This window comes from Myotis lucifugus, unplaced genomic scaffold (genome assembly GCF_000147115.1).
Source record: "Myotis lucifugus unplaced genomic scaffold, Myoluc2.0 scaffold_5, whole genome shotgun sequence".
NCBI classification, from domain to species: domain Eukaryota; kingdom Metazoa; phylum Chordata; class Mammalia; order Chiroptera; family Vespertilionidae; genus Myotis; species Myotis lucifugus.
This window is the reverse complement of record NW_005871053.1, coordinates 18,138,419-18,153,217: the sequence shown is the minus strand read 5'-3', so window position 1 is coordinate 18,153,217 and position 14,799 is coordinate 18,138,419. Positions and strand designations below refer to the sequence as shown.

General features: G+C 33.7%; 1 protein-coding gene across 3 annotated transcripts in view; it reads left to right on the top strand.

The window, feature by feature from the left end:
• Positions 1-14,799, top strand: part of PSMD14 (proteasome 26S subunit, non-ATPase 14) — an 84,690-nt gene that overhangs the window by 42,292 nt on the left and 27,599 nt on the right. For all 3 annotated transcript variants that reach the window (XM_014445997.2, XM_006083214.3, XM_023745523.1), the window contains 4 exons: positions 2,641-2,712; positions 2,920-3,039; positions 6,082-6,152; positions 7,165-7,315. In XM_014445997.2, the coding sequence (XP_014301483.1) occupies positions 2,641-2,712; positions 2,920-3,039; positions 6,082-6,152; positions 7,165-7,315 (414 nt within the window). The remainder of the gene's footprint in view (positions 1-2,640; positions 2,713-2,919; positions 3,040-6,081; positions 6,153-7,164; positions 7,316-14,799) is intronic.

The following is a 14,799-nucleotide window of genomic DNA, read 5'->3' as shown; positions in this document are numbered from 1 at the left end:
GTTGAAAAGATTATCCTTTCCTTATTGAATGGTATTGGCACCCTTGTTAAAAATCACCTGTATTAATAGCTGTAGTATAGACACCAGTTTAAAATTCTTTCTCCATATGCGTATTTTAAGTTGCTCTGGATCCTGGAAATACTTTTTATGAATACAGTGTTCACTGTCCTGACTTTAAAGTATTACTTCCCTAAAACCTCTCATCACAATTTACTACTGTCCTTACCTTCTTAAATTTTCTTAACTTTTTTAGATGAATAAAATTATTTTAACAAAATTATGTTTTATATGATGACTAGAGGCCCAGTGCATGAATTCATGCACCAGTGGGGCCCCTCGGCCTGGCCTGTGGGATCAGGGTGAAACAGGCTGCCGAGGGACCCCACCAGTGCATGATCGGGGCCAGGTAGAGACGCGGGAGGTTGGCCAGCGAGGAAGGGACCGCGGGAGGGCTCCAGGACGTGTCTGGCCATTTCGCTCAGTCCCCATCGGCTGGACCCCAGCAGCAAGCTAACCTACTTGTTGGAGTGTCTGCCCCCTGGTGGTCAGTGCATGTCATAGCGAGCGGTTGAGCAGCTTTAGCATATCATTAGCATATTATGCTTTGATTGGTTGAACGGACGACCAGACACTTAACATATTAGGCTTTTATTATATAGGATGATCTCAGCAAATGTTTTGGCATGGTAGCACTTTAACTTACCTTAAGTTTTCATTCTGAGATTTATATATATTTGAAATGCAAGTGATAAAGCTATATTGGGTGAGAATAGATGAAGAACTCAGTCAGTTTTTAAGTTATTATGTGGCATTTATTAAAAATTTTAAGGGATTTGATTTTTCTTACCACATTGTACATATGCAAACAGGTGATTTTTGTATGATTCTTGTATTTAGAGAAAACTTATTGCAGGGCCTTTTATACTTAACTAGACGCCCAGTGCCACGAGATTCCCTCAGCCCGGCCTGTGCCCTCTCGCAGTCCGGAACCATCGCTCTTTATCGCCGACCTGCAGCGGAGGTGGGATAGGCTCCCGCAACTGGTCATTCCGCCGTTCAGTCAATTTGCATATTATACTTTTATTATATAGGATGCTTCAATAAATATTAATGAGCTTTTAAACAAAACAAATCACAGAATTTAGCATGTAAATAGACAAGAAGCACAAAGTATACATAGACCTATAAGTGTGACATGTAATGAGTAAAGCAGTTGTTTAATTTTAGTGAGCAAACCTGTTAGAGCAAGATAGAGTGTTGACATAATTTGGAAAGTATCATGTTTTTTATATAGTTTGTAACAGTTAGATGTCAAGGAAAGGGAACTTTAAGCAAAACTGCACCTAACAATTATAAGTCACATTTAATTTTAATTTCCAGACTGCCCAGTATTAAGGGGAAAAAAGTTTTCTGTGTGCGGAATTACATTTATAAGATTGTAGCCATCTTGTAGGTAAAATTTACACAATGCAGTACTATGCAGCTGTAAAAAAGGAGGATCTCTTACCCTTTGAGATAGCATGGAAGGACCGGGAGAGTATTATGCTAAGGGAAATAAGCCAGAGAAAGACAAGAATCACACGATCTCATTCATATGTGGAATCTAATGAACAGAATAAACTGATGAACAAAATAGATCCTAAGACATAGAAGCATGGAACAGACTGAAGAATTTCACAGGGAAGGGGAGGGGAGGGAAGAGATTAACCAAAGAATTTATATGCATATATGCATAACCCGTGGACACACAATAGTTTGGGGGGGGTGGGGGAGGGTAGAGAGGGTCAATGGGGGAAAAGGGGAACATCTATAATACTTTCAACAATAAAAATAAATTTTAAAAAATGTCTATGTGCGGAATTATATTTATAAGATTGTAGTCATCTTGAGGGTAAGGACTATATATAAATTACTTTGTGCCACAGAATGTTATAGTAAAAGAGGTTTGTTGCTTTTGATGAAGATAGAATCCTTAGGGAGAAACAGTACCTTCCTTAGCCTGTAATACTAAGATTAATATTTGTTTTAAAGGTAGTGGTCAGGATTTGAAAGTATTTTCTTGTTAGCTACACCAGGCTCCATTTGTTCACACCTGGGGTTTACTGTGTTAAATTTGTTGTATGGGAGGAGGGGAACAGCTTCATCAGGTGAAGTATAGAGTATGTTGTTCACAGCTCTTTCAACTAGGGATTAGAAGTCTTTTGTCCCCCTCCCCCCCCCCCCTACTGTATCTACTATTTTCAAAGAAATCCCATAGCCCTAATCTACATGCTGAAAATCAAGCTCAGAGAATTTGCTGTTCACATTGATCCTTCAGTTAATCATGCTAGTCTGACAGCATTTTGTATTCACATTGGTGAGAAACATGACTAATTGGTGCATTACAGTTATTTTGGAGTGGAGATAGATTAGCATTGCTGAAAGATTTAAGCTTTATGTCCATTAGACCTTTGCCTTAGTACTAAGTTTGATCTGTTTTCTACAGGTTTGATATCCCAAACTTGTTTTGATTATTTGTGTTGTACCTGAATAAAAGGATACTTGACATATTTTCCCAAAACTCTTAAAACCAATCAAGTTGTAACTTTACTTTTAAACTCATAAAGTCTGTGTGTTTATAATTGATATGCTTGTTTCTAGGGGCCACCTACAGATGCTCCTGCAGTGGACACAGCAGAACAAGTCTATATCTCTTCCCTGGCACTGTTAAAAGTAAGTGCTGAATGGAGTAATTTGCTTTAAGAGAGCTCTGTATCTTTTACTTTGGAATACTTGTCATCTTAATCCTCTCAGACAAACTATTGTTTTAGCTACATCAATAAAATAGAGTGTTTTATTTCCACTGAAACTAAATTAGGTTCTTAATTTAAAAAGAATAAAGATCTCAAAGCTTTGTGTCCACATATCTTTCTCTTACAGATGTTAAAACATGGTCGTGCTGGAGTTCCAATGGAAGTTATGGGTCTGATGCTTGGAGAATTTGTTGACGATTACACCGTCAGAGTGATTGATGTGTTTGCTATGCCACAGTCAGGAACAGTGAGTACTTTTATGGTTGCCTGCTGCAAGTAAATGTGTTCCTTTTCTCTTTACTTTTCCTATGCAAAATAATATTCATCATATTATATTTTCCTGATAGGAAAAATTCATCATAAGATTGAAAATTCATCATAAGATTTTCCTATGCCAAATAACATTCATCATATTCTATTTTCTCTTCCTGATGGGAAAAATTCATAAGATTAAAATTCATCATAAATTAATACTTTGTTGAATTAAATGATTGTATTGAATTAAATGATTTATATTTTAAGTGCATCCGTAAACTGAATGATGCTAACATTAAATCCCTTTACTCATACCTTCAGCTTAAACTAGCATAGCATACTGGGTTTATTATAAATTAGTCATTCTCAAATAGTAGGATATCAGTTTGATTAGTTTGAACACTTGTTTCAAAAGATTTCAGACTCTTAATTAGATTTTCATTTACATACATTATCTAGTCCTCATGTTTTGTTCCCATTGTTTTTGAAATATGACCCTTTTTTAAATGTTTCATATATGGTGATAAATGACTCTTAAACTTTTCCTATTCAAAATGTTAAGTTAAAAAACAGTTTATGGTAAACTTTGGTCTTTTTGCCTATCATGGTAATTTGTTTATATAAGAAACAGAATTCATACAGATTTGAAAGTCATCTATTTAGAATTTGTACTCTCTCTGGAACAATTTTTTTGTTTTGTTTTTTATTTTGTTTAGTGCATTGGACTTGTGTAGATAGGTGTGTATTTTGATTTAAAGAAATTGGCCAAAAGACAATAACTGTTCTACCTACCTTTCAAAAAAAACAACATACATATCCTTCTCATCTGTTTGCCTAAAAAAATATAATATGTGTATTTTTTATGATGGATGTTTTTCTTATTGGACCTTATAAAATATCCAGGTTAAAGAAATTGTTTTCATAAAGCTGTTTGCTCTGTTTGAGGCTCTTTACTGTTAGTATGTTTTGATAAAATAGATGCTAGAGAAAAACAATTTTCATTTTTAAATATTGCAATATGCGTGTGTGTGTGTGTGTGTGTGTGTGTGTGTTTAATAAGTATTTTAAATGGAGTAGTTGCTACAGAATGCAGTTTATTTGTAAACAAAGCAAAATATAGAAAAACATGAAATGAGGTAAACCAGGGGTCCTCAAACTTTTTAAACGGTGCCAGTTCACTGTCCCTCAGACCGTTGGAGGGCCGGACTATAGTTTAAAAAAAAACTATGAACAAATTCCTATGCACACTGCACATATCTTATTTTGAAGTAAAAAAACAAAACGGGAACAAATACAATATTTGTATTTGCATGTGGCCCGTGGGCCGTAGTTTGAGGACCCCTGACGTAAACTAATTTGGATCTGCCGATTTTCCATTATATTTATTTTGTACATTGGACATAGAGAAATACACTACATATTGACTAAAGATTTAGATTTGAATATTAGACTATTATTTATATCTATCTTTTCATGTCAGAATATATGAGACACATAAAGTTAACTGTTTTTATCTGTAACATGTGATTCTTATATGCTTATTCATTATAAAGGGATCTTAAGCTTTAATATTCTGTATAAGTGTTTGTTTGGCAATATAAAAATAGAAGATTTTGATTCCCATGTGTAATCTGTGCTGAATTTGAAAGTTTTTCTTCTGGACCAAGAGTTAGCTAACTTCTGTAAAGACATGTGTCTCTGCCTCCTATTCATATGTGTGTGTGTGTGTGTGCGTGTGTGTGTATTTCTTGTGTTTTGTTTTTTTAACAATCTTTTAAAAATGTAAAAAAAAACACCCTTTTTTATTCTGTAGGTAGTAGCAGATTGGATACCCCTGTTCTTGAGTATGCACTCTCAATTAGATTCAAAATACTGTTTGGTTGGAAGGAAGTGTTTATGTTAACTGGTTTGTTTAAGTAGATCAGACTTAAATTCCTGAAGTTAGAAGAAAGCCTTTTGCGAGCTATAATGGCAGTGATCTATCACTGAAGAGATGATATAAATGCCTGTGATAGTTTAGGTTGTGAAATTTTCTTTTGGTTGAACTAGCAATATAATGCAGCTTTTTAAAGACTTGGTTATAGATTGTCTCTAGTGGGAAATTTTTGTGTGAATACTTTTATACTTTAGGTAATATTCAAAAGTATATTAATTCCCTCCAACTACCTAATCTACCAAGTTGTCCTAACTGAAGCACTAAACTTCCTCTTTTTCCAACCCACCCACCCCAAAAACAACTCTGTGAAATGAAAAAATTACTTTCTTTCTTCAAAGTGTTTACATTGCTGGGAAAATAATTGAAACTTGATTATTATAATAGCTGAATAATTGTAGAACTTTGAATGCGATGCTTAAAAGTTATCAAAGGATGGCAGCATTAGGAAGTATGCTTTCTAATAGGTCTCACCAAAAAATAGTTAATTCAGTTATTTGGTGTTTCTCACACACACACACAATTAGAGAGAGAGAGAGAGAGAGAGAGAGAGAGAGAGAGAGAGAGAGAGGACACGCCATGGCCATAAACTCTTAAAGGTTCCTGAAAAAGATGGTCTCTACTATAATTGAAAATTACCTTAATTAAGTCTTAACTAAGAAGTTTGGTGCCGAAACCGGTTTGGCTCAGTGGATAGAGCGTCGGCCTGCAGACTGAAAGGTCCCAGGTTCGATGCCGGTCAAGGGCATGTACCTGGGTTGCGGGCACATCCCCAGTAGGAGATGTGCAAGAGGCAGCTGATCGATGTTTCTAACTCTCTATCTCTCTCCCTTCCTCTCTGTATAAAATCAATAAAATATATATATATAAAAAAAAGAAGTTTGGTAGTTGGTGATTTTAGGAGCTTTATTGGTGTAAGATTTATAATTGAATGAGCAGGTATCAAATATGGGTTTCAAAACTTATAAAATTATTTTGATATCTCAAAATAATATATCTAGGTTTTCTTGGGTCGCTTTTTGTTAATTTACATTGTAATATGTGGGGTTTTTTCCCCCTGTAATTATAAAAGCTATTTATTTTTCTTCCTTTTTAAACCAGGGTGTTAGTGTGGAGGCAGTTGATCCAGTATTCCAAGCCAAAATGCTGGATATGCTGAAGCAGACAGGAAGGTAAGTATTTTAAATGATCATATAAAGGAATAATGGCAAATATTTTTAGGAACATATCTCAGAATTTTGGATGTTTATGAATATCATTCTTGGGAGGGGGGGGGGGGAAGCCATGTAGTTAATGTAAAAGCATCACTGTCAGTGCTAGGCACCACCCATCTAGTCTCTCATTCATCTAGAATCAAAGAAATTCGCCAATCAGAAAACTGCTTCATGATAAAATTCTCAACCATCACATAGTAAGCTTGTGTTGTAGCTTCCCTCTGGTTAGCATATGGAGTTACTTTCTAGTCACTGATAATTGAAAGAGAGTTTATGTTCCATTGTATTTGAGAGTTGCAACCAAATAATATTCTGAATATTTAATTATATTTGTAGGCATATGAGTTTTAAAGACAGGGCAAATAGAATCTAAATATTCTTCGAGTTATTCCCCGCCCCCCTCCAGATTAAACCTCTCAATAGTTGTCATTCTCTTGCTCAAATTCTTCTACTGTGTGGAGAAAACTTCAAAATTAATGTTAGCAAAAGGCTCAGCAGCTGAGCAGATCAGTGCAAATTGGTTTTTGACTGAGTTCCTAGTTCTACTGCTGGTTTAATTGATATTTAATCCTTTCACAACAGTGGATCCTGGTGTCCATTGTTAAAAATATACTGTGCCTGAAAAATCCAACTCCCAGAGCTAAGGAGTTAAAGAGTAGATATTTACTTAAATGCTGAAAGGGTAAAAACTGGCTCTGAGAAAGTGTGGTAACAAGGTGAAAAACTGAAAGCCTTATCTACCACTGCTAATGTGCATCTCTTAATGATAGCACTCCTTTATCACACTTACTCATTTCCATGTTTTCTGGATAATGTGGTGTATGATACCAGTGTTTCTAATGGTGCTTTTTCACACCTGTGTGTTTATCATCTCTTCTTAATTTATACCCTGTTAGTGTGCTGTTTCTTTTCATATCATAAATGTATTCCTTGTTCTGTTCTGAACAGCTGAATGCCCTCTTTGTTTCAGACCGGAGATGGTTGTTGGTTGGTATCACAGTCACCCTGGCTTTGGTTGTTGGCTTTCTGGTGTGGATATCAACACGCAGCAGAGCTTTGAAGCCTTGTCGGAGAGAGCTGTGGCAGTGGTTGTGGATCCCATTCAGAGTGTAAAAGGAAAGGTAGAGTAGATTCTGTCTTTATTAGCATCTACTGCCACATTCTGTTTGCAGCCACATTAAATAAAAATCGTATTTTTTAAAGCAGAATTCTTAATTACACAAAACCCCCGACTGGTTACTTAAAAAAGAAAAAAAAAGGACTGTACAAGTTTATATGTGTGTCTTGGTATTATTTAGAGATTTGTTTCTACTTTAATCAGCTATTGTCTAATCATGAATGTTTATCTTTAAATTTTTTTATTTCATAGGTTTAGGAATGTTAAACCATGCTAAAAGCCTGCTATACACACTTCATGAATATTTTAATAAACAGTACTCTTCCTTTCTTTATTTAAAAATGGAGAATTTGGGATTGGCACGTTTAAAAAATCTAGTTAAAGAGCTCTGTTTTACAGATATTGTGCAGGACATATTCTGGAGTTGTATGTTCCAAATATTTTAGACAATGAAAACTTGCCCCAAAGACTTGGTAACAATCATTCCCATTTTTGGAGTGAGGACCCAGATGAATAATTAAATATGCTAAATGATTCTGAAAAGAGATTAACTTGCAAAGCATATTGGGTTATAGTTGTTCTTTGTCGAAATCTTTTGTTCTTGTTTAGTTCTTTTTTTTCTTTTTTGTTCGTTTGTTCTTTCTTTCTTTTTTTTTTTTTTCTTTCTTTCTAGCCCCATATGCCATTTTCCTATTTCCTGCCTCATGACAGCAGGGAGTAGCTCTATTATCACCTTCACAGAGCTGTCTGCAAATGTGAGAGGCAATTCGATTTTGCTCAACCACAGGGAGAGTGGATTAGAAAAACTACAGAACATACAGAAATTGGCTAGGTGGTTACTGCTTTAAAATACTGCTGAGGTGTCTTGTTTGAGCATGTACTTCCATTGTAGTGTAGAATAATTGTTATAATAAAATCATAATACATTTATGGGATCCTTTTTATGCAGCTTTTACAAATTATTTTTAGAGCACTTAAGAGTAAATATTAGCTTGCTATCTATTAGACCTGGAGTTTGATAGTACTGCAGATTACATTAACATCTGCTCACCAGCCCAAACAAACTAAATCTGGCTGTTAAAATGTGGAGTTTTTATCATGAATTTGAAGTTAAGCACTTGCTGACATCATATTATTATGATGAATAAAATTGAGGTCTTCTCTAAATCATGATCCTATTAGATGTGATTTAGCTTTTCAGAAGCAAAAACTAGCCATAAAACCAATAATAATAGCTGATATACTAGGCAATTCGGTATAGGTAACTTCAGATGCTTGCTATGTACCAGTATTTCAATTTATTTATTTATTTATTTTTTTTACTAAGTATGTTGTTACTTAAATAATATATCTATATCTAAAAGGAATTAAAAATCCTTGATTTTTGTTTTCAGTTTTTTGAATTAAAGTACAGTATAATACTATTTAAGTTTAATTTTCTGATAACATACCTTTTTGGCAACTCATTTAAATAATGATTCTTATTTTAGAAATGTAACAACAGAATTATCAGATTAAGTTTCTCTACCACAATATTTAAAAATAATTATTGAAGCTTTAATTTTAAATATAATTAGAGTTTTATTTTGTATTATTGTGACAGATTTTTTTATGATACTGGTTTATGTGATGGTGGCCACTTTGAAAAGGAAAATATAAGCTTAAATACAATAAAAGAAAGCATTCTCAAAATAGATTGTAAATAAATGAATATGTATTTTATTTTTGGTTATCTTGCATATAGTTTTTTTAAATGGCAGTTTTAGGTTCTAAACCAGTTTTAAGTATCATACAATGTTGGAATTTGCATTGCTTGTTTATAATTAATCATAATTCATATTAGAAGAATGTGTTGCATTTAAAAATACTGGTATCACATGACTGCTGTCATGTGGTAAAATGTAGTAGTTAAAAATATCTAAAATTATGAAATAACAAGTATTACTGTCTAATTTTGTCATAAAATAGTTTTGAAAAATTTTTGTATTAGTATAAGTATGTATCATTGATGATTCACATCACTTGTTATACCTAACATAGATTTTCATAATTTTATTACCTGAAATAAAGATTTAGTTCTTTGTTAAGAACTAAAGTAACTTCATCTATAACAGTGGTTTTCAACCTGTGGGCCGTGACCCCTTTGGGGGTCGAATGACCTTTTCCCAGGGGTCGCCTAAATACATCCTGCATATCACATATTTACATTACGATTCATAACAGTAGCGAAATTACAGTTATGAAGTAGCAACGAAATTAATTTTATGGTTGGGAGTCACCACAACATGAGGAACTGTATTAAAGGGTCGCGGCATTAGGAAGGTTGAGAACCACTGATCTATAAGGTTCTGAATATGGTTATAATGTATGATTCTCAGTGTCAAGACCTCTCTAAACTATGAACCAAATTAAATGCTAGTACACCCATGGCCAGTGTTCCTAGTTGAAGCATTAAACTTAAGAATATAAACTTGTAAAAACTGAATAACATAAGACTCTGCCTTCCTCTTCCTTGCACTTGCTTTCTCAAAGCTGTCAAAATATTTAATAAGGCAATGAGTAGATCAAGAGTTAAAAATGGCAGTCTATATGTAAACGATTTAAATTCGGTTTCTGTTCACTAAATACCTCTTTCCTATATATTTTTATATTTCTATTTTTATAAATCCCAATATTATCTGTTTTTGAGTGATAAGCATGGATTCTTTCTTTGTAATCACAATTCATAATTATTACTACTTTTGAGAACTCATTTTCTTATCAGGATTCCTGTCAGTAAAATGTTCATATGTTACCTGCTAACTCCTGTTTGTGTCTGTTCTTTATCTTAAAAACATGAAAAAGGACACAAAACACTAATAACCTTTTAGTCCAAATACATCTCTATTTCCTTGAAAAAATTTTATTTAATATAATCAGAAATACTCAATGGACTTTTAAAAATAAATGTTTCTATTGACTTTCAGAGAAAGAGAGAGAGAGAGAGAGAGAGAGAGAGAGAGAGAGAGAGAGAAAGAGAGAGAGAGAAGACAGAAGACAGAAGAGAGAAGAGAGAAGAGAAGAGAGATTGGCTGCCTCCTGCATGCTCCCTACCAGGGATAGAGTCCACAAACTCAGACATGTACCCTGACCAGGAATTGAACCAGCAGCCTTTTGGTGCACAGGACAACGGTCAACCAACTGAGCCACACCAGCCATGTCTCAATAGACTTTTAAAAATGTAATATTTATCTAGTTGCAGATCAGCTCATCTGTAGGTATTTCTTAAGTAAATCTGATATACCTGTATGCTAATGATTCTGGGGTACCACATAAAGAAAAAATGGTCTTTGTCTCTGAGAAAATTAGTCATATGCATTTGGTATTATTTGTGAGCCAGATAATATGCCATTTATATGCTGATAATCCTACATTGCGTACTGATAGAATACAAATTATACTGATACTGCTTTGTTTCTGTAAATTAAGTATTAAATTGGTTACTAGGGACAGATATAATTCAATAAATACTTACTTGGAACCCTGTATGTACCAGTATATAAAAAAAGTATTTGTATAGCAAGCATAGTAAATACAGATTAAATTAAAAGAAGGAAGAAATGGGTATAAGATGCACAAAGTAGATGAAATTTGGACTGAGCTTTGAGGGATGGACAGGACATCACTCAGAAAAGAAGAGTTTGTACCTGTGGGGAAGAAGGTAGGAACAATACCATTCTAGGTGGTACTCACCTTTGTTAATTCTGCTTTCACAGATGCATTAGAATATAAAGTAAATAGTTTATAGTTTTTGTTGTTCTTTTTTAAATTAATGTTTTACAAAAAAAATGGGGCTCTGAAAAGTAAATACAAATATAGGAGAAAAGAATTAGGGGATGAATGTTATAAGACCTTAACTTTTATCTGCAGATATTTAGAAGGTTATGCCTTTTTCAGGACGAGGGGGCAAATATTTACCAAGACATTTTGTATTGGAAAGTTTTAAGATGGTGGAGATTTTAAACTACTCAACTAATAGTTTTGTTTTAGCTTGTTATTATTTAAAAAAATGTCATAGAGGCAGGGAGGACATAGAGTAATGAAGAACACAGGCTCTGGGATCAGACCTACATTAGAATTCCATTTTTATATCTTCTTTACAGCATGACCTTGAGCAAGTTACCTAACTTTCTTGAGCTTCAGATTTTTTCGTCTATAAAATAGGGATTTTAGTGACTATCATAATATTGTGAATATTATGAAATGACATATGCATGATTAGTGTACACATGCCATACATAATAGGAGGTGTGCAATAAATGGTACTTTATTATTCTGAAGATTAAAGTAATTGTTACTTAAAAGAATTAACAACAAGCATATTTAAAAATGTGAATATCTCTGAAAGTTTTGTTAAGAATAAGTCTATAAATTAATTACTAACTTGCTCACTTTAGGAAGATGAAGATAATGAAAACTTTCCATTCCATAAAAGAAATGCAAACTTTCCCTTGTATTTTCTATATCCTGATGAATTTAGGAATGCTCTTCTGATTCAGCTACTTTTTATTGAGCAATTACTATTTTCCAGCATATTTCTCTGGGGCATGCTGATGAAGAGGAAAATGAATACATTACATTAAAATTCTGGCCTTTGAAGTAATTAAATGTATTATACTTAAAACCATTTTGTGTTTTGGAGCCTCTTTTGGGATAAAAACGTTTTCATGTCTTGGAATTTATATATTGTCTGGCAAAAGTATTTTTTTTGTTTTGTTTTGTTATTTTTTAAGTAGTTTTTTAAATAAATTTTTATAAAATAAAATCAAGGAATGGATGTGTCATTGGTCACTGTTATCAGTTTGGCTTTCAGCATATAAAAAACTGCAGTTTTATGAGTTTTAGTAAGTAATTTTTATATGTTAGAGGAGTCATAGAGTCATTTATTAAATGTGTGAATTGACAAGCTCAGTGAGGCAACTTGTTCACAAACCTTAGCCTTGATGAATTTGTGTGTAATCAGAGCTAGAGTTCAAGTTTACCATGTCATTTGTCTTTTGAAGGTAGTGCAAGATATTTAGAATAGTTGTTATTCATAAGACTTTCTTTTACTCTCTTTTGATTATTATCCCTTAAGGATCAGTGAGAGCTGGATAATCCTAATCTCAAATTGTACATACACACCTTTTCTTCATCTCATTTTCCAGATTGAAAGAGAAAAATAGAAAATAGGACACATAAAAATTCTATTTCCACTTTTAATATAGCTCTGAGCATACCCACCCAACTCTTGGGACAAGTTTATTTACTATTGTATCTTTTGTTTGCTTTCTGTTTTGCACTTTTGTTATCAAATTGAAGTTTTTTAATAGTATTAGATTTAGTCTGTGACGATAGCTAAGAAAATACTATAGGTACTAATGTACCTATACTACACCTGACAGACAAATGTAATGGTTTATAACATTTAGCTAATATAATCAGAAATTGTTTGTTGGAATGTTAAAGCAATTTTTTGTTTAAAATTCTAACAAGCATAAATCTTATATAAATCTAACAGTTCTTAGTGTTCCGTTATCTATAAGAATATTATCTACTCACTCTTTTGCTTCTGTAATGCTTTTCATTCTCCAGTCTAATCCCTGGTCATTCATTCAACAGACACTTATTGACTACTACTGTATACCAGTTATACACTGGAGACAAGAGTAACATCTATTCCCTGTACCAGCCTGTTTGTACCAGCAAATGGAAACATGACTTGGTTTAAAAGGCCTTTTCATAACCTATATATATATTATTTGTTTAAGATATTCAAACGATTTGACATTAGCTCTTATTAAGTACGAGAGGCCTGGTGCACGAATTCATGCACAAGTGGGGTCCAGCCGGCTCACCCGATCAGGTCGGGGGAGAGGGGCCATGCGCAGTTGGCCGGCCAGCCCCACCCCCTGGTCAAACTCCTGGTCGAGGGGACAATTTGCATATTAGCCTTTTATTATATAGGATGAGGATATTTCTGGACCTGGGACTTAGTTTTGGCAGTTTTAATGTTGTTATTGTAATTTCCTGAAGAGGGTAGAATTGATTGTAGTGGTAAATTTTCTTCCTAGTCATAGTTGATTCTTCAGTGATTGTTCTTAGCTGCTAGTAAGCTAATTAATAGATGCTTACTGTCACTTTTTTACATTTAAAATACCTTTATTCTCTGCAGTTTTTATTTCAAATTAAACACAGGTCAGTGCTTGAGTGATGTTTGAGCTTTTCAGTTCAGCATGCCATAAAACAGTTTTTATGGATTCAAAACTGAGGAAATGGTAAAGTGTATTTTTTGTCAAGCTTGTGATCAGATTTTTTATAGATAATGAATGTTATCTATATAAAATAAACCTGAATAGTAAAACTATGTATACAATAATATCCAAAAATGCTTTCTTAGAGCGTTTCACATTTCAATAGATATTTATTCTGTACCATATTATGTGTGCCAGAGAGTCACTGGGAAATGGATATTCAATGGTGATTAAGACTCAAACCTTGCTGTCAAGTAACTGAATCTAATAGTAGTTTTTTTTGTTTGTTTGTTTTTTGCTTTTGTGTTAGGATAACTGTTATATCAAATAGCTTGGTGATGAAGAGTACTGGCTTTGGCATGCTGTGTCTGAAACAAATCGTAGTGGCATCATCAAGTCCCCTGATTTTTGCTTTCCTCATCCATAAATTGAGAATATTAATACCTCTTAGTTGTTGAGAACATTAGACAAGATAATTTCTGTACAATCAATAAACCCAATAAAAATATGAAAAGTGATACATAGAAAAGTAATTGACCTTTACATATTTTTTCTGTGAAAATGACCTTGCCTTTTGAGAGATGGCAGTTTAAAGGCTATATTTGCATTTGTCTTTGAAGGTGATGTTAAAGCACAACAAATGTATGTAAGTCCTTTATTCCCCTCATTCACCCTCCATACCTCCTTGCTAACGTAGTCAAGCCCCAGCCTTTAGTCGAGCCTCTTATTCCTTTACTTTATGTGCAACTGTCGATAAGCATGCCAGTTGTCTTGCTTTAGTTTGTTTACTAGAGAGGAATGTGGACTTCATTCATTTTATGTAGGCTGACAGAGTAGCCGCCAGGTAGAATTGGTACTCCATGTTGGGATCAGACCAGTGACCAGAGATGATCGGGTCTCTTGTAGCTCATTAATAGTCTCCTGCGGAGTTCAGTTTTTAAGTTCACTGTGCATTTGTCACGTAAAGTCTAGAAATATCTATCTTGCAAGAACATTGAGATTCTAGACATATTGTCATTTTTAAAAAAATAATTTCAGTATAACTATGCCATTTTTATTTTAATTAGGAATTTTCCTAAGGAAATATATGCCCTAAGTGTCTCTCCCTGGTTTCCTTTTGATGTTTTCATATTCCAGGTGTTTGTGGATGCCAAATTCATAGTTCTGATTTGGTTTGGAGAATAGCTTTTTTCTAACTTTAACACTGTCCTCTGCT